General features: G+C 41.0%; 1 protein-coding gene across 1 annotated transcript; it reads right to left on the reverse strand.

Annotated features, from left to right (window-relative positions):
- Positions 1 to 9,804: 9,804 nt before the first annotated feature.
- LOC118307088 (uncharacterized protein C1orf232) lies at positions 9,805 to 13,309 on the reverse strand. The gene is made up of 4 exons (XM_035629874.2): positions 12,983 to 13,309; positions 11,704 to 11,781; positions 11,453 to 11,559; positions 9,805 to 11,047 (listed from the first exon to the last, which is right to left on the reverse strand). Exons 1-4 carry the CDS (start codon positions 13,061 to 13,063, stop codon positions 10,675 to 10,677), a joined length of 639 nt encoding a protein of 212 aa, XP_035485767.1. The 5' UTR covers positions 13,064 to 13,309; the 3' UTR covers positions 9,805 to 10,674.
- Between the last annotated feature and the right edge of the window lie 6,512 nt (positions 13,310 to 19,821).

Raw genomic sequence — 19,821 nt, forward strand, 5'->3', positions numbered from 1 at the left:
CTTCTTAGCCTCAGCTAACTGGAAAGCTCGGACGTAGGTGTGCGTGTTTCAGCGACCGGTCTGCATTCGGCCCACCTCTATGTCCATATCTGGATTAGCCGTGTAAAGGAGGAGTCAGGCCCTGCCAAGATGGCGACGGCTGAGCCGCTACGGAACCGCCCCCTTTGGGCTTCAAAAGCGGCCTGCAGAAACCAATGGGTGACATCACGGACGCTATGTCCATGTTTATATACAGTCTATGGTTGCCACTGACATAAGATGTGGTTTGATGTCATTAAATTCGTAAATGACAGGGCTATTGAAAATACAATCCTTAAAATATGAATATTAAGGCAAAATGCTCACTGATATGAATGCTATGGGATTTCCTTTTGCTTTTTTCACAAATGAACAGCTGTGAAAGGTGTGAGAGGATGCCACTGACATATAAGAGGTGGTTTGATGTCAATACATGCATAAATGACTGAGCTATTGAAAATGCAAACCTTAAAATATGCATATTAAAGCAAAATGCTTACTGATATGGATGCTATAGAATTTCCTACCAACGGAGGATGTGTTGATCTGCCCGCCGACTGGAGACAAGGAGCAGGGGTCGGCCCGACCACCAACGAAGCATGTGTTGTGGCCGGCAAGGCCCAATGCTAGCCGACGTGGATCCTGGCTGGACACTAGCAGGCCCGATGCTAGCCGACACGAAGACCAGCTGGAGACTAGCAGATCCGACGCTAGCCGACTGGGAGGCTGGTTGGAGGGAGAATGGCTGGGAGTCCTAGGTGTTCAAAAAGTCCATCAGCCAGTCTCAGGGAACTTCCCCGTGTGCCATGTGCAGAGCAGCCTCCTTGTATTCCACCCCAATGTCTCTTTAAAATTCTCCATGAATATAAATCAAAGTGTAAATCAATTTATGATGCTCAAAATAAAATACAGCTCCTGCTGGGTCCATTCTGGTCAGTTAGTACTTTAAAGGTTTGAGGAGTAGCAGGATCCAACTGCAAGGTGCAAAGAAAAACTATTTTTAATTCACATAACAGAGACATAATAGTCTTTCAGGTTGAACTAACAAAAAATAATGGAAGGGAAAAAGCAAACCGAACAAGGCACAGGAGAACAGACTGGGGGGGAAATAACAGTTAACAGGCTGGGGCAAAATTCACAGGGCAGGAATCACAGACGAACTGACAAACACAAAGAGAAGCAGAGCGACTAAATAGAGTGAAGAAGGCCCAGATAATGGGAAACAGGTGAGACACATTAGGAACAGGTGCAGACAATCACAAGGGCAAGAGACACAGGAAAAGTAAAGTGAACAGACAACAGAAAGGGAAACAGGAAGTGCAGAGCACAAGTAACATGACTTCAAAATAATACAGGGAACAACGAACTCGAGAAACCAACACAGGGTATAACAAAGGTAACGTAACAGAGATACACAAGGAATGCAAAAATCCACAAGAGGCTGTGGCGGACTCAGGCTGTTTGAGGGGCAGGGGCGAAAAAAATAAAAAGGACTCCTACTGCACGACGGCTCCACCAATGGTGGGGGGTGAACTTCAGACCCTCTTGGGGGATCCGGGGGCCATGTCAATAAATTCATAAATGACTGAGCACTGATATGGCTACTATGGAAAACTATGGCTTTTTTACACAAACTAACAGCTGTCTAAGTTGTGAGAGGATGTCACAGACATGTAATAGGTGGATTGATGTCAATAAATTCATAAATGACTGAGCTATTGAAAATGCAAAACTTGAAATATGCATATTAATATGCATCTAATGTTTCCTTTTTCAGTAGCTCACTTTTTTTGTATCAGATGTAATCTCCGTCCATAGACCTGAAGACACATCATGTGACCATTCACATACTCATCATGGGCATGTGCCTGTCAGTGTTAACAGGAAGCAGATTGTCTACTCTGCAGTCAGTTGCTTAGTTAAAGACAATGCTAAAAACAAGATACAGCAATGGTAAAAAGTAAAAGCAGGGATTTCTTTGCTTGGACAATAAGGTGGAACTGTAATGGTGCGTTCAAACCAAATGAAAAGCAATTTTTTTGCGCCATGAGATTACATATTAAGTCAATGCAAAGCAACCTTTTCATATATCACGCACAATGTCAAGCTTTCCCTTTAACTCCCCTGCCGATCTGGCCACTTACCAGCTGTTTTCAGACATGAATTCCAGGAAAATGTCCGAAAAATTGTGTCCAGACCTTTTCTGGAGTTTGCTGTTCACATAAGAAGAACAAGCGTTCACAGCCAAAAATACATTTTTCCTGCTGTGTTCTCAAATGGGCACACTGATATTTAACATAATTCTTACAAGGGGGCAGGCAGGAAAAGTTCTATAAAATGCCTTAAGCAACATTTGCGTATTCACACACAACCCCTTTGGAAAAGGTCAGAAAAATGTCCGGATTTCAGTGTCTGAAAGCAGCTACTGAGTAAATAAAATAGTGAAACAATGTTGTTTCAGTAACATGTTGTTTTCAGCTCATTGGGGCCTTCAGTGATAAATTTGAAACTTACTAATAAGAAGACAGGCTATTATTTTTCACTAAATCCTTCTTATATCACCCATGCTCACACTTTTATTGTGCGAGTGACCACAACAACAAACAGTCCAGCTTTGAGAGGCAACATGATTGATGAAGAACTGCAACCCTTAAAAATAACTTCACAAACTGTAATTTTGGAGTTAGAAACATCTCAGGTGCGCAATTAAATTTTCTATGTCATGTATGGAAAATACCAGGCTCGTGTTCTACAGGCCCAGTGCTCCCCTTAGTAGATGGCCCCCGTTCTGAGGAAATAATCAATGCAACTGACAAATACCAACATGAATTGAGCGGAAAAAGAAACACACATATTGAACTGAAAATGTATTGACTTGTGCTCATGGGACAATCCTTTAATCCCTGAGCTCTTGTTAGAAAGTGTCATTGACTATAGAAAAATCTATTTTCAGCTGACAGACCTACATTTGAAAATAGATGACCAGATTTCAACAGAGATGGAGATAGATGATGGGTGGCAGGGAGTGTGTGTGTGTGTGTGTGTGTGTGTGTGTGTGTGTGTGTGTGTGTGTGTTTGTTTGTTTGAGTGCCTGTACTGTGGGTATTTCTGTTTTTTTGGTGTGGTTGTGGTGTGGCCAGGGGGGTAGTCAGGTTTTCTTTTCTAGAGCGGATCCAAAATCCAACCCGTAAAGAGCCATGAGATTACAAAAATGAGATTGTGCCTGCAGTTTACAGGGATGAAACTTACTGTGAGAACCTCCATAATGCGACGTGAGGGACGAAGGATTGTGGTTCTCCTAATGATTCACCTTTCTGCTTCCATTTTCTCCAATAAAAAACTATGAAACCTTTCAGAGTGGCGCAATGGTGCCATGTCAGTTAAAACCTGACGACTTTGAAAAGCGAAGGAGAACATGAGAATAAATACTGTGGTGAATTATACAAAATGTTATGGTCATCGCAATCATTCGTCTTAGGGAATTTAATCATGCAATTTACGTCCACATAAGGACATTTCAAAGGATTCATTATCTTGTGTCTGATTATTAAGTGACAAGCATTTAGGTCAAAATGAAAAAGAAAAAGGTTTCAATCCAACTAACGTTAACAGGCAGCCACACGTTATCACTTGAGGATTAACAAGGCTAAAGGTTGCGAGACAGGGGTCATAATAATCCTGTAGAGTGAGACTTGGGACCTCAGAAATGAAGTCGCCTCCTTATCTCTGCAGAGTTACTGCAAACAGTAACAGATTAACACCGCTTGGGTTGTTTGTTTTGGGGATCTCCTGCTTTTAGCAGAGTGCTGTCTAGAGGCAAAGTAACAGCGAAACTCTCTCACTCCCCTGCCTGAAAATGACCTCTGTGCAGTAATTCTGAAATGTCCGATCAGTTAACTGCGACCAAACGACCAAGAAGGACCATTACAGAGAAATTTATATAGTGTGCGCCTGAGTCAGATTTCATGTAAATTATACTAGAAGTAATGTATTTGAATGAAAAATATCAAGTGATATAATAAACTTTGTTAAAGATGTTAAAGGTGCTCTGTTCAGTTTTTTTAAAGGTTGTGTTTGTCTTTTCTCATCAAACACGTATACAAATGTGTGTATTTCTTCCTGCTGGCACATTGCTACATGTCTTCTCCTTTGTGCAATTAATAGTCAAAAACTCCACAAGATGCCTCTAAAAGAGTTTCTGTTTTTTGCGGTGGCAATGTGTTTACAGGACAAAATGTCAGTATAGACAAGGGACATCTCAGGCCTCTATCTGCTGGAACATGTATGAGATCACATGTACATTGTTTGTATCTCAAGTTCAGTCAGTTAGGAAAAGAAAAGTGGTGTAATTTGCAGTGTTGACTCTGTAGTCCAGCAAATTTAACTTCAAATGATGATTCTTAACACTTTAAACTGAGACTATTGATAGCCACAGAAAAATGTGATAAAGTTATATAATTTGACGTCAAATCCTTTGCAGTCGATAACCTCTTGACAACTGTTGAAGATTTGGTGCCATGTACTGTAGTCATTTTTACACCATGCGTTTCCCTTTAAGCTGGCCGTTAGCAGCTGAATCAGTCAGGGTTAGCAATGCAGGACCCAAAATGCAGACTCAGCGCAGGGTAGAGGGACATGAATTCAATGAAACAACCAAAACAGCTTACAGACTTTAAACGCAGTCAGAACTCGAGACAACAAAGGGAATTATTAAAAACTCAAACCCTGGGAAACACCAGGGAACAGAGCGACACAATGCAGCGCTGTCACATAACTGAACAGCCAAACCAAAAGGATGCACACAGACTATATAGACAGGAAGGCCGAGATAATTGGACACAGGTGAGACACATTAGGAACAGGTGCAGACAATAGCAGGGAAACTCAAGAAATTGTAAAGTTACTGAAAAGATACTGGGGAACAGGAAGTGCAGAGACGCTAGGAAACTGACTTCAAAATAAAACAGGAAATAACAAACTCAGGATAAGACAGACACAGGGAAGGTAAATCAAAGCATGAATAAACAAACACATCCACAAGGAAAACACAAAGTCTTTTAAAGAACTCTGACAGTTCACCCAGCGCTCATAATCTTGGTGGCTCATGACAGAAACACAGGCTCAACTGACTTACTCGGCCAATTAAGAACATTCAACCTATAAGCGCCTAAAAAAACTCCTTGGTTGATTTATGAAGAGGCTGTGCCCTGGTGCATTGTTTTAACTAGAAGGGGCACTCGGAGAGCACACCCCCCCCACCAATGCTGGTTATTTCTTGGCCCATGTCCCATCCCTTCACCAAGTTTCGTTGAAATCCATTCAGTAGTTTTTGTGTTATCCTGCTGACAAACAAACAAATGTACAGGGGTGAAAACATTTCCTCCTTGGCGGATTTAAGTAACAAAAAAACAAAAAAGAGGAGGCCATGTATGACATGTCAAGGCCTGGATGTTGGTAAGGATGGTACTGATGGTGCTGAATGGGAGACAAAACAACAATAGGTTCAGTCTGGAAACTATGTGTGTTTGTGTGTATTCATGCTTTTCCCGCAGTAGTTTCCAAATCCTCACCTTAAGCAGGTGTGGCAGCTGTAGGTAAGTATCACAGAGTGCATTTATGTACTGCATGTGTGTGTTTGTGTGTGTGTGTGTGTGTGTGTGTTTGTGTGTGTGTGTGTGTGTGTGTGTGTGTGTGTATACATCTTTACTCCCGCAGGTCGGTTTTCCTGATGGGACTGCTGCTGCGGGAGAATGTGAGTCACCGCGTCTGTTGAGACGTCCACCGCAGCGTCGTCATACCTGGGTGCTGCCAGACATGTCTGTCTGCCTGCGACGGCTTTCATGTGAGAAATGTGTGTTTGAGGGGAAAGTCAAATATCACCATTTATTTTCTTTTTCCTTTACAGCCCCTCTTCCGCGATTTCTCCTGTAAATCTTCTCTCAGACTAACTTCTGATCTCAGACAAAACAAACGAGTGTCCAAAAGTTAGGACAAGACACTATTATTTTATATATTATACTATTATTTAGATAGTTTTAAGTGACTAGCACCATTTTCATAGATTAAAACAACCTTGAGCTGAAAACTTAAAGACAAACCCCCCACCCCAAATACGTCCACTCTCTTTGGTTGCGTAATTAATGACTTGTGTTGGCCGAGAGGAGTCACAAAAGGACAAACGCTGGAAACGCAATGTGAGCTTACAAGATAATCACACGGTTGCTTGACCCAAAGTCATCCTTCTGCACCGTGTCCTCGAAATAGTCCCACTGACCTCATGTAATGTTTTCTTCTTTCGTTTCTTCAGCGTACCAAACGACAATGTGGATAACCAAATTTCTCTCAGGGTATTGAGACAGCATCTAGGTGTGATACGGATCTAATTCAAATTTTCTCTTTGTTTCTCAACATTAAGTCTAAACTACTCTTTAAGCTTGTACTGAATGTGAAAACGTGATATATATATAAACTCAATTCTTAACCCGTCAGCGCATCAATGTGATCGTAATTACCGTGCATTATTTCCATTATTCATCATAATTACTAGGGCTAATCCCGCCACAAAGGACAATGTTGGATATAAACAGAAATAGCACTGTGGCCCATTGTACAACGACTAATGCAGTCTCACACAACTTGTTTGCGCCTCGTTAGGCTGAAGTAATTACAGTGTGTGGAACAGAGCCCAGGGCAAGGTGTGAAGCAGTTTGGTCACCATCGCTCATCGGGATCTCTGAATGACGTCTTCGTGTTCGAGGCAGGGGGGGAAACATTTTGGGTGCATCGTCCGAGCATTATGTGCGCCAGAGAGAATGATTTACTTAAGGACTCTCATACTAAATCAAGAGGGGAGTCTACACTAGGTATGTGCGGTTTGATCCCGAGCTTTACCTGACATATATCTAAAAAAAAATTTAAAAAATTCCTTGACACTGAATCCTTGAAATTGCTCCTGATGTGTGTGTGTGTGTGTGTGTCTGTGTGTGCAAAGAGTTGCCTTTGATTCTGCCAAATGAGTGGAATGTAACAGGAGAGTAAGTGAGACGTCAAACAAGCACAGTGTGTACTCTCTCACACACACACACACACACACACACACACACACACAGTCCTGAGACGAGGTCTAATAAGGCAGATTAAGTGGCAACACATGTAGGGATGTACCATGCACGTTGGGGGTCTCCAGGCTGCAGACAGGGTTTTTTTTAGAAGATGGTGGAGATGGTGACGTTTCTGACGTTTCAATTCCTTAACGTTGGAGTTAAGTAATATTACATACATATCAGCTCTTTGCACGACGTGCAATTCACTAAGCTAAACATGATCACTAAAAGTGATATAACTACGCTAAACGGACTGTATTTATGTGGCGCTTCTCTGGTCTTGCCGACCACTCAAAGCACTTTAGATCATAGTTGTTATCAACCCATTCACTAACGCACTTTATTTAGCGCTCTGTATCATCATGTCAAAGTTTTGTCATGCATTTCATTCACACACACTGCAGGCAGAGTCGTTAGGGGGCAATTTGGGAATTCAGAGTCTAACCCAAGGACACTTCAGCGCGTGGAGTGGATGAGCAAAGGAATCAAACCACTGACCCTCCAATTAGTGGCAAAACCTGCTTGTCTCCTGAGCCACGGCAGCCCATGAATACATGGTTGGGTAAATGTATCTATTTTTAGATTACTTTAAACATGTATCACCCCTTTTATGTGTGCTATCACAGCGTAACTGTTCAAGCTACTTCTGCACTAATCAGAATTTTCATCTCTACAATGGATCAAATACCGAGACGTCTTTTGAAAGTGGTTTCCTGTTGAGCCAATAGAAGATCATTATCTGGCTCTGTGGTTCCCCTCTGCACTATGGAGCATTTTATTGTCTTTCAGCTCATTTTATGACACCCCCCCCCCCCCCCCCCCCCCCCCCCCCCCCTCTCTCTCTCACTCAACAACGAGGCAGTTTTCAGGATTTAGCAGCTAAAGAGCCAGATATTTTCCTCAGGAGCTAGTGGAGACCAAAAAGAGAGTAAAGTTATCAGTTGCACTGAAACACAATTTGTAATGAAAGCTAAGGATGCTCCGTGGCTGATGTGTGTGGCCAAAAATAATGATGATTGAACTCAATACATGAGACTTCTCATGCACTCTCCGTTTTTCCCTCTCTGCAGTTCAGTCTCCTCTGACACAAACCGCCAGCCGTCACTGTTCAGTTACTGATGCTGTCATCCCCTACAAACCGCGTTTCCACTGAGTGCTGCTCATTTGGTGTCCTAAAACTGCAATGTGGACCTCAGAGCTGCACACAAGCATCACATAGTCACCATCCTTCATCAGCTCTCACACAGACAAACCACTCTCTGGATTATTATGTCTTTCTGGGCTCTCTCCCATTTTGTTTTAAACCGTCCCTGACACAGAAATTGGGGCGAGTTGCATAAATATGTCCAAAAAGCTGAAAATGCCGCTTTGATCCATTCTGAGTCAAACTGAGGCTGACAACTGTGGAAGTTGGGACAAGACTACAGAGACTTACCGAGTTTCACAGGATCCACGATGACAGCCAGAAATCTCACTGATGCTGGAAACACGCAGATACACAGGAGACTGGTCAGCTAAAAAAAGAACGAAGTTGAACTTTGGGTGCATTTTCTCACATAGTTTTCCACCTTTTATTAGGGAATAAAACAGAAATAGCACTGTGGCCCTTAGAGAAAACTGGAAATAAAAGAGATGAAGGAAAAGACAGATCAGAGGGAAACTGAGGTTTTAATGACAGGGAATATGATATGATATTCTGATAATATATATTATCATATATAATATATGATAATATGATCAGATCTGTGGCCCCATTATAAAACATGTGTTTAGTGTGAATGTTATGCAATTGTGGAGAAAAGGTATAGATACATATTCTTAATTTGGAGGTAAGGGGAGCCACCTGCTGGTTGCATGACAATGCATACCAATGGACTTCATGCTATAGAGATACACTTCAAAAAGTCAAATAAACGTTTTGCAACAAAACTTTTAACATAGTTTTTCTGTTGATAAAAAGTAAAATCAGTTCGTTATTGTACTGTTTATATATTCACTTGAAACAAACCAGCATTACTGTTTTTTTGTCTTGTTTTGTTTTGTTTTACTAATTTTTTAAAACTATTTCTTTCTTTTAACCTGTTGACTGGACAGTTTTATTTATAAGAAAACTATCCCTCTACAGCCATTATGGGGACCATGTATTTGCTTATCTTTTCTTGATTATATGTGAAAAACAGCAAAACAACATTAATGACATCTGGTGTGTAAAACAGATGTCTTCTGGGAAACGTTCTGTAGCACAGTGCTTCTGGTCAGATCTCGGATGTCTGAGAAAAGTGGTGCATGTTTCTTAATGAAATTGTTTGCCAATACGCTTTTCCACCTTTTAGTCAGACATAGGAATCACATTTTCACTGAGCTAACAGAAAGTCCTCATTCCTCATACTTAAAGCATAAATAATATTTCAATATCTATTTCACCTTGCCTGCTTTGCCTCTAACAGATTGAAGATGTGAAGAGAGTTGCATGTATGCGTATAATAGTTTTTTTAGTTCCATCAAAGAGTCTTGGATGAAAAAAACATTCATGTTTTTAGTCCAATAGTCTTTATTGTAGCATACCATAAAACAAAACAACAGCATTAAACATACAACAAAGCAAAATCAAAATCTGAGAGAAAATGATATCAATATTAAATATATTAAAACAAAGTGTCACAAAATTCAGAAATGTCGAAAACTCACACTTTGCACATTTTCAATTTCAGCCACAATCAGAAAATTCAAGTCATGTCATGCTTAACCGACAGCACACATTCATATTTTGCAGGTTTTACAGCCGTGCGTCACATTTTCCATGCCTGATGTCTGAGGAAAACAAATGTTGTAAATGCTTACAGAATATTATGCATGTTTCACCGACAAATCTCTCGACTGTAATCACCCATGCCCTCGGAACAGGTTTAGTGAGATTATCCTCGACTAATCCTGGTATCACCACCTTTAATCACATAATCCATTATTTTCTAAACTACAGATTAGATCAAGTTTGCTGACAGGTGTGAAGGCCCCTTGTTGTGGTATAAGAATTGGTATTAGACAGATATCACCATATAATCTGGGGGGAAAAAATTGATTACATGCTGTGTTTCAAAACGTATATAGATTAGCTGTGTTTTGCGTTGTACACCCATGGCCTAATGAAATATTTTGTATTCTGAAATATCAGTAGTATGTTTAAATTATTTGTCCAAGACCAAACTTTGAGTCTTTCAGTATGAATACAGAGTCATTGATCATTTTCATTGATCAAGACAAATGCCACCGTGACTCTTTTTCTGTAAAATTGAATACAAAAACATATTTCAGCACTACGTTCAATTTGTGTAATGACAATATTTGGAATCAAACAACAGCGTTCGGGAAGTAAAGAAAGTCCAAGCAGTTCAGACTGCAATCGTAATGGACGTGTACAACAGTTGTGCAGTTCCGTTACAGGACACGTTGTGTAAAATATACCCTGATCTTAAACTTCCTCCACAATCCTTCATCTGACCTCCCCACCAGTCTCATATGGTTTTTATTCTCCTGATTCCCTCTTCACGAGCAGCTAGTTGGTCTTGGTCATGCCCTTGGTCTTCAGCTCTGCCAGCTTGCTGGTGACAAAGTTCCACTTGAAGGATGTGTCCTGGCTGCCTTCTCCGAGCGAGACATATTTGGAGAAGCTGTTGTTGCCCCTTCCTCCTCCTCCTCCTTCACACTCCTCTCCCTCAGTGATCTGCCCGTCCTGGTTCTCCTGGCCTCCTGCTTCTGTCACCTCTGCCGCCTCACCTTGGTCCGCCGCCGCTTCATTCGCTGCAGCGTCAGCGGTTGCTGCTGCGGCTTCAGCCTGCTTCTTGGCAGCCCAGTTGGCTGCAAAGCTGTCCCAGAATCCTGTGCGTCTGGTGGATCGAGGAGGCTCCTCAGGCTTGACTGCAAGTGGACTGAGGGGTCAGAGGAAGTAGAGGGGTGAGCGCTATGTGACACAAAACAAACATTTATCACAGCAGGACTTTAAAAATGTGATATGCGCTTCCAAAAATTAGATGGGAAGATTGGCATCTCTCATGTCTGGGAGATAAATATGAAACTAGGCCCAGCTGCCATTTAGCATAGCTTAGCATACAGACTGGAAACAGATGAGAACAGCTAGCCTGGCTCCGTAAAAGGTAGCAGATAAAGCTGTTTACCCATGTTTCATAAAAAAAGTTTTCTTAACTTCTCCAGAGAATGTTGCCAATGCTGTGTGACTTAGAATCCAAAACTCCACAAGGTGTGAGAATGAGCACTCAACCAGGAAGAGAAAAGAAGAGAAGAGACGTAAACAATAGAGGGAGATTTCCACTCACTGGTCAGGGACCGGTGGGCTCTCAGTCTCCTCCAGAAGCTGGTGTTCATCATCTTTGTTGAAGAGAGCTGATAGTCTGTTCCAGCTTTTGGTCCCAGCCCCCTGCATCTGGACACACAAGCAACCACACACAAAGGGTCAAAGGTCGAAATAGCCATGATTTTGGTTATTTCCAAAGACTGATCGCTGATCCTGTCTGATACTTAAAACTTTAACTGATTTCACATCTACTTATTATTCCTCATCACATACTTTCTTGGCCAACTGGGAGACAGCGTTGGGCCCCTCATCCTCCTGCACTGGACTCATATCATTCTCCACCTCTGTGACCTGCAAAAGCAGAATACAAAAAAACAAACAAAAAAAAAGTCCTCCGTCAAACAATTAATGCACAGGATTTGTGCACATTAGTCGCCATCTAGTGCATATAGTGGATATTAAAATAGAAAATTGTAATGATTTTTGTCATGTTTTTTTTTTTAATGATTTTACAATCGAGGTACACTTACAGGAATAATATTAGAAACCTTATTATTTCCACATTAGTACATGTTTTGACATTAGGAAAGATCATGGAAAAACATGCCAATTGTACCATTTTTCATAAGTACACATGACAACCCTGCATATTCATCTAAATGGAAACGATCTCTCCAAACGCACTTGGTATTGCCTGTCGTCCCTGTGGAGGTCCTGGCAGTGTGACAGACCACAGTCTGGTGCTGTCCACTGGCTCATTCAAATAAAACCCGAGGCCCTGGCTATCTGTCTCACCCCCTATCAGTCAGGCAGTGGAAACGCGAACCATTCAAAATACTATAGGTGGAGTATTTAACCACTCGTTGGCCCCCTCCATTGAGTCACAAGATAAATCTGAGGGGTCGGAAGATGACCCGTGGGAGACGAAATTTTTTTCATTAGTATTTCCTTTTTTGGGGAGTGAAATGTTGGTATTATTATTCAAATGAAACCATCTGAGAAGTTAAGAGGGAAAAATTCACTTCAGACATCCAAATTACGACAAAAGGTCCCAAAAAGACATTAGCCAGAAGGTTGAGAAGCATCGTCAAATCTTGATCTAATGATTAACTAGGAACTAAAGGATTTAGATTTTTTTTAAAGTGGAGGAAATAGTTTATTATTCTCTTCTGAAATATTGTAGATTAGAGGCATAAAATTGCACCTAATGGAAATACACAAGTATTGAACAGTACTTGAACAAAGGCAGTGTACATTTCGTCTTTCCATCACTGATGAAAACATTGACCAACACACTGGAAATATCTACAATAACAGGAACATATTTATCAGTCATTGTGTCGGTCTTAATTCTCCCTTAAAGTTCACCTTGCACAAAAAATGGGGCAGCTTAGCGAGCTCGTCTGACCATGTGATGAATAAAAAATGATCGGCAAAACAAAACCTGGCGACTTGTGACTTGACCTTGTGATGGCGCCAGCAACTTTGTCAACCTTCTCATACTTCACCAGAATGAATCACTAAGACGGAGAAAGGCGTGTAAATTCTGTACCTCTTCAGCAGTGTCCTCCTCATACTCTGGGTTTAGAGTCTTCAGCACTTTGCTCTTATAAACCTTCCACATAGGATTCATTCTTGCACAAATGATGCTCAACACTCAGGGCAAGCCCTGCGAAGACCTGTCTCTGCCTCTGGCGTCCAATCCTCCACCAAGTCCCCGCTTACAGCTGCAGCACGTCTTAGTTGGGCCGACTTTAACCTGTCTCCATGCATAAAGTTCTCAGTAGTTCAGTGGCGCAGGGGGAACGTGTTCAGCACAGAGGCCCGCACTGTTTCATCGCGTCTCTCCTGCTCTTGTCAAGCCAACTGGGTTGACAGATGCTGTCCCACAGAGTGACTGGACAGGTGAAGCCAGGAAGCGGGGAAGCTCATCTATGCGCCCACGCAGGTGTACACACACGCACACACACACACACACACTCGTTCTTCAGAAACAGGTGTGGATTTCCTCATTCATATTTTAGAGGGTCTCTATTCCAGAGCCAGAGGTCCATTGTCAGCCAGCGTAGGTGCACTGGCTCCTGTAACCCTGACACACACACACACACACACACACACACACACACACACACACACAGTGGCTTATTTCTCTGTGCTTGACCAACTGCATGTCCTGTGACACCTGAAGAGTTCGCAGTTGGATCTTCACTCTTCCTGAGCAAATAGAAAATGACAAAGCTGGAATGCCTTTGTAAAAGAAAGAATGCATGAATCACTTGTAAACCAATCTGTATTTCCCTATGGATTAATCAAACACACTCATGCCCGTTGTTTATTTATGGAAACACAACTTTACACCATCTCACCAAGCAAACCCACTTCTCTTCCACTGTTACCTGGCCACTCCCTCGCCCTCATCCCCTCTATTCTCATCGGTGGCTTCAGCATATCTGTCAAACACCAATCAGATTTCAGGTACACTTACAGGTTTTTTTTTTTGTAACTAGTCACTTGGCAACCTGAGAGGGCCGGCGAGTGTAGATAAAAAGAGATGTATAAAGCTTTGATGACTGATTGGGTTTCACCAGCCACCCACAGCAATACGGAAAAACAAAGTGTTTTGCAGTGTCCTGCTAGTATCTGAGAAACATCTGAATGGAATGTTGACATGCTAAGAGGATATGTCTCAATTACCTCCTTTATTGCATCAGAATTCTCTTGAACCAACAATAGTAATACACGACTCGTTCACTTGCTCTCCATTTATGGAAAACCAATCTAGTGTAGATTTGATATAAGCTTGATTATACACCAGAGAAATTAGACATAGCCTTTCCCATAGCTCGCCTGCTGCTGGTCTTGATCACCACACAGAATTGGACAGTAATGAGGCTGTAAGGTCGGGCATAGCCATAAGATCAACATGCATAATGGATGCAGTTCTATGGACGACAGGTCTATGCACACAGACTGACGGACGTTGGTTATTTGAAGAGCAGGCAGTTTGGTTGCGCCTCGGGTGGCTCATGTTTCAGACTGAAAGAGACACACCCAAGTATTTAACACACCAGGTTCTGCAGGCTGCACAACTTCTTTGATGACCTATATAATGTTTTTAAGCTGCATACCAATGGATATTTGAGAATAAAAGTGATCACAATCTGTGAATAGTTAATACACTTTAACATTTAGATGAGGTTGATTCAACATGGTCTCAGTCCGTATTTAATGTGCATATGTATATATATATATATATATATATATATATATATATATATATATATATATATATATATATATATATAATGATCACACCATGATATTATGATGAGTTTATACAATACAAAGTTATAGTTAGAACTACGCAATAGTAAAATAAATAAGCTAAAATACACACCAGTTTGCCCAGCTGTAAGTAGCTGCTTGCACATTAATGCATTAACAATACTATTCCAATAAAATATAACAAAAAACACTTTCAGGGGTCCAACTAAATAATGAGTAATTTTAATCATTCTTTTATTTATTTTGATGGTATATGTATTCACTTGAGTACAATTTTACGTATACAACTTTTACCTATACCTAAGTTGTGTTATACCAGTACTTTTACTGAAGATCTGAATACTGTTTTCAACAGTGATTTTGAATTTTTGTTTATACAATATATTGCAATACATGGTGCAGAAAATGTTCAAACCCAAACCCATGTTTGTTCATAGTTTCATGTTCCTGACCACATAAAAGGGTTTGAAACATTGACATCTTGAATTATTAACTAAAAGCCAAAAAAAGCTTTATTAAGATATTTTGGTGTTTTTTTTCTCTCTTGATAATTATTAACTAATATTTCATGTATCCGTGAGTCATCTCATCTCCTTGATTTAATCAGAGGACCTTGCATTCAGACCAATTGTCTTCCAATCGCACACTGTCTTCCAACCATGAGGCTGCCACCACATCTCTCCCAGTTGTGCCTGATATGAAGTGATTGTAACAGAGATGCATTGCACTTCTACATTTCTACCATCACTGGAAATTTGAAAATGAATTGATCAATGATTAGATGTTTTAAAGATAAAAGCAAACACTCAAGAGAAACATAGGGTTACAGGTCACAGCCTCAGCTCACCACCAGGTGGCTCAACAGTCCATTACAGTGTTCAACATCTGTTTGCGGTGATTAGATTTGTGCATTGCATGAAAATGTGCTCATGCTGGCACAGACTTCAAAGATATGTTTAAATAATTTGACCAATTAAAGACTAAATATAACAATTCATACACACAAAAACACAAGCGTAATGATGGAAGTGTCACAGTAGTTGTAAAAACCAGTGCAAAGTTGTAAAGGTCATCTAAACTAAAGGTCACCTGGTTCAGTTTGGTTTGAAATGATCTTGCCAAGACAAGATGTGATTGTCATTTGTATTCTTCCAGTCCAAAGGCTCGTGTGAATGTGGGACAATACATTTGTCAGAAAGCATGCTATAGTATGTCTGGATGTTGCTGTGCATTAGAATATGATTCGAATTTGGGTACAATCGCCCTTCTTGATTGCCCCTCTAATCAAGAGGCATCCCCAGAAACCTCAGGGGAGGGTTTAACTGAAATAGTTCACGATCCACAATGGATAAAAAGAAAAGAAAAGGATTAAAAAATCAAATCTGTCTTTAAGTTCATAATAACCAATATAGGTTCCACTTTGGTGCTTATTCTATGGGGAGCTTCCTGCCTTCCAACTTTTCACACTCATCTATATACAGTATGCATGTGCATCATATGGCTGCTATGCATCCTTTTATGGTATTGTTTTATCTCCCCTTTGTTGACCACTGGGGGGAGACAGTGATACAATCCCGTGCTCCAGAGGTATGGATGGAACAGACTGTCCAGAACATTGTGTACGAACACACAAGCTGGAGTCATTCCAGTGTGAAGGCACGTGAGCTGAGCAGATTCCGTTTTCCTTTGTGGAAATGTGCCCACTCCCAGCAGAATTAAAGAAGATACTGTTTTGGAGAAAGAAAACCCCGTGGACAGCTGTGGCAAACCAACTGAACCTCTGTTGAAGAAGCAGTTCCCACCAGCATGGTAGGGAGCATGAGGATGGAGGGAGAGGACAGTTGTCTTCTATGATCCGTCACATGGTCAGATTTGTCTTGCCACTAAATCTAGACCAGCAGCCTGAAATATTACTAGAGGAATATCAGTGGGACTTTATACTGGTGTCTAGAAATTAATGTATTTATTTAAAAATAATATATATATATATAATAATGTATATATATTTACCTCTGAAATACAGCAAGGCTGAGTACAAGTAGCTCACTGTATTTAATTGTACCAACACTGCCTATTGTCGCTCAGAATGCCAAAAAATATTGGTGTCAAAATACGACTTAAACATGCGGCAGCTCTATTAACACTCAGGTCAGTGCAGGTGAACCTCGCCCATGACACACTCACTGCTACTCTGAGACCTTTCGCACAAGGCGACAACTTACATCTGTGCTCGTCCTTCATCTCAGATCCCCATCGACAGCACCCCGTCACCTCTGGTGACTCTGCTTGCTGTCCAAGCCACATCATGTTTCCATGCCGAAATAGACCTGAATGTAAATACTGAGCCCTGGGAAGATGAAATATCTGGCTGGTGTTCAAACACAGTACGAGATGCGTTGCTATGGGTGCGACGTGGCTCCTGCCGCCCTTTGCTCTATTTACCCTGCAATGTGCACTGTCAGGAATACCTGAATTCAAGACAAATATGAGTCAAAATATCAGCTTTAAAGCATCTGACATCCAATTTCCAGTATGTAGGTCAGTAGGTCAGATATTAGGACAGCTGCTTGTCCTACAGTGCATGAATTGTTGTTATGTTTTCCAGCAGAATACTCTAATAGTTTGACAATGACTGAGACACACGCTTGCAATTTTCTTCCTGAGAGTTGGATGAGCTGTGTCTGTACGCTACATGTGTAGCTTTACAGCCTGCAGTTGGTTAGTTTAGCTTATACACTACTATATATGTAATTTAATCTGTAAAAAGAACAATTCCTCAAGTTTCAACTCATTTCCTGACATCTGTATAAGATAAAATCTCCTGACACAAACAGATTGTTGTTTTTCACCATGGTTTTTGTAAATTAGAGTAAATAAGTTAGCTTTAGAGGCTAAACTTTGGTTACATAGACCTAAGAGTGGTTCTGGTTTTACAGGGAGTTGTATTCAACATGAAATTAATAATATAATTCCTTGGCTTTTTTTAATCGTTGGCCAGATGTAGCTTGATTCATCCTCCTGTTGTACTGTATACGAATACTCATGTACATGCACATGTGTTTCAGTCTCAGAGTCTCATGTGTTTTCCCTCTTTGTTTGTGCACATGCATGTTTAAAAAGAAGTTGTTGTATAATTCAGTGCCGTGCACATTGCTTGCACATACTCTTCTATGTTCTTCTCATGTTTTACGAGGTCCTGCAAACGTGTGAGTTTCGGCACTGTGGATTCCTGTCGTGCCAACTGTTGTGCAATTTCCAATAAAATCCACATTCACAGCCCCTCTCACTTCCCAAAAAAGGCTTTTGCTGTTGGTATTTGCTTCACCACCTGGGCTTCAGACTAACATAGTTTTCTAACTGACCAAGTTTTATCTTCTTGTTTTCCAGATTCCCAGATTTCTGTGGTTATCATCTCCTCATAAACGACGGAATGCATACAGCTTAGGAAACAGAGGACACCTCTGAAGATAATGCACTTCTTCTATAAAATTTAGCAGCGTGTTCACATTAATTCATAATAGCTAAATGAATATCAGTATCGCAAATGTGAAAACGTCGGCAATGTACAGAACATAACAACACCTCTCACAATGTAGGAAAACAAATAAAACCAGACGTTTGTCCTCTCCCCCGTTGATGACTTTGTTTCATTTGACGTGCTAAGGATCCCAGTGGCTGACATATCAGCAAATCCTCAACATGATTTCAAGAGTTCTAATGCTGCAATTGTTATCTATGACAATCCAATCTCAACCTAAATGAACCTAGTTATCATTTCACTAGTGTTTACGTGCACACAGTACTCCTCTTTCTGTGCATCCACCAGCATCACTAAGTATTGGTTGTGAGCCACGGGTTCGCAGAGTTCATTAGCTACTGCACATGTTGTGTGCATGTGTGTGCATGTGTGTGTGTGTGTGTGCAAACAAAACTCTTCCTCACAGCTCCTACCAAAACAGACTGTGCTGAAAGGTTGATATCTGAGTAAATAGTGAAACATTCCAGTGACTGACCGGAGACACTTGGGACCCTTTAGGTGAGGAATCGACGAGTCCTGCGACCAGTTCAAATCAGCTCAAGTAAACATTTACCATGCTGCAGTTTGTAGTTATTTCATGAGGCTCCAAAAAGTGGTCGAACGTGTTACAGAAAAGTCTCTTCAGTCTTTGACTTGCTTGTGAATTGATAATCATTCAAAACAGAAAACACACAATTAAAAAAATTTGTTTGAGATTCAGCTTTTAGCCATCCCAGGGGGTCAAAAAGGTTTGTCTTGAGGCTGACTAGGTATTATTAGACAGCTCTCCATCTGAAAAACTGAATTTTGACACTAGCATACCAATAAATAACAGACATAACAAAGTGGCAACGCACCGTGACGCCCATTGGTTTGTGAGCTGCCGTTTTGAAGCCTCGAGTTTAGGGTTTTTGGCCAGCGCCACTTTTTTTTTTTTAAAACCAGAAGTTACTATGTTTGGAGCCTGACTGAGAGCTCGTCAACCTACACCCGCGACCATGCACGTGTTGGACGGCACTAGCTGTCAATCACGCTCCAATGCATACTGTGCTTTATCGTTTATTTTCCTCTAAATTGGACCATAATTAATAAAATGGACATTGTTATCTATGTCAATCCAATCTCAACCTAAATGAACCTAGCTATCATTTCGCTAGTGTTTACACGCACACAACACTCCTCTTAAAGATTGAGACTATTTCGACAAAATGTTTACTGACATTAATCAAGTGAGAAGGCCTTTTCTAATCGACTTCTATAGAAACTGATTTCTTTTTGCAACCAGTGGAGTCGCCCTCTGCTGGTCATTCCGTTTTGTCTATGGTCATGACTCAAGAGCCATTCTGAAAGTGTTTGAGAGGGTCCCAGGATATGACCTGCAGACTTAGTCTATACTGGGCCTAAGGGTGATATATAATATATACAGACCTGCTGTTGGTGGTCTGTGTCTGTGAAGTCATTGACACTGTTCCCACAATCCTAAGGAATGCAGTAACATCACCACAAAGAGGTGGTTTTATATCTTTTGGGTCCATGAACAACAAATCCAAAGATTACCAAATGTTTAATGCAGCGCTTAGCTTCATTGA

The sequence above is a fragment of the Scophthalmus maximus genome, chromosome 1 (assembly GCF_022379125.1).
Source record: "Scophthalmus maximus strain ysfricsl-2021 chromosome 1, ASM2237912v1, whole genome shotgun sequence".
Taxonomy (NCBI): Eukaryota; Metazoa; Chordata; class Actinopteri; order Pleuronectiformes; family Scophthalmidae; genus Scophthalmus; species Scophthalmus maximus.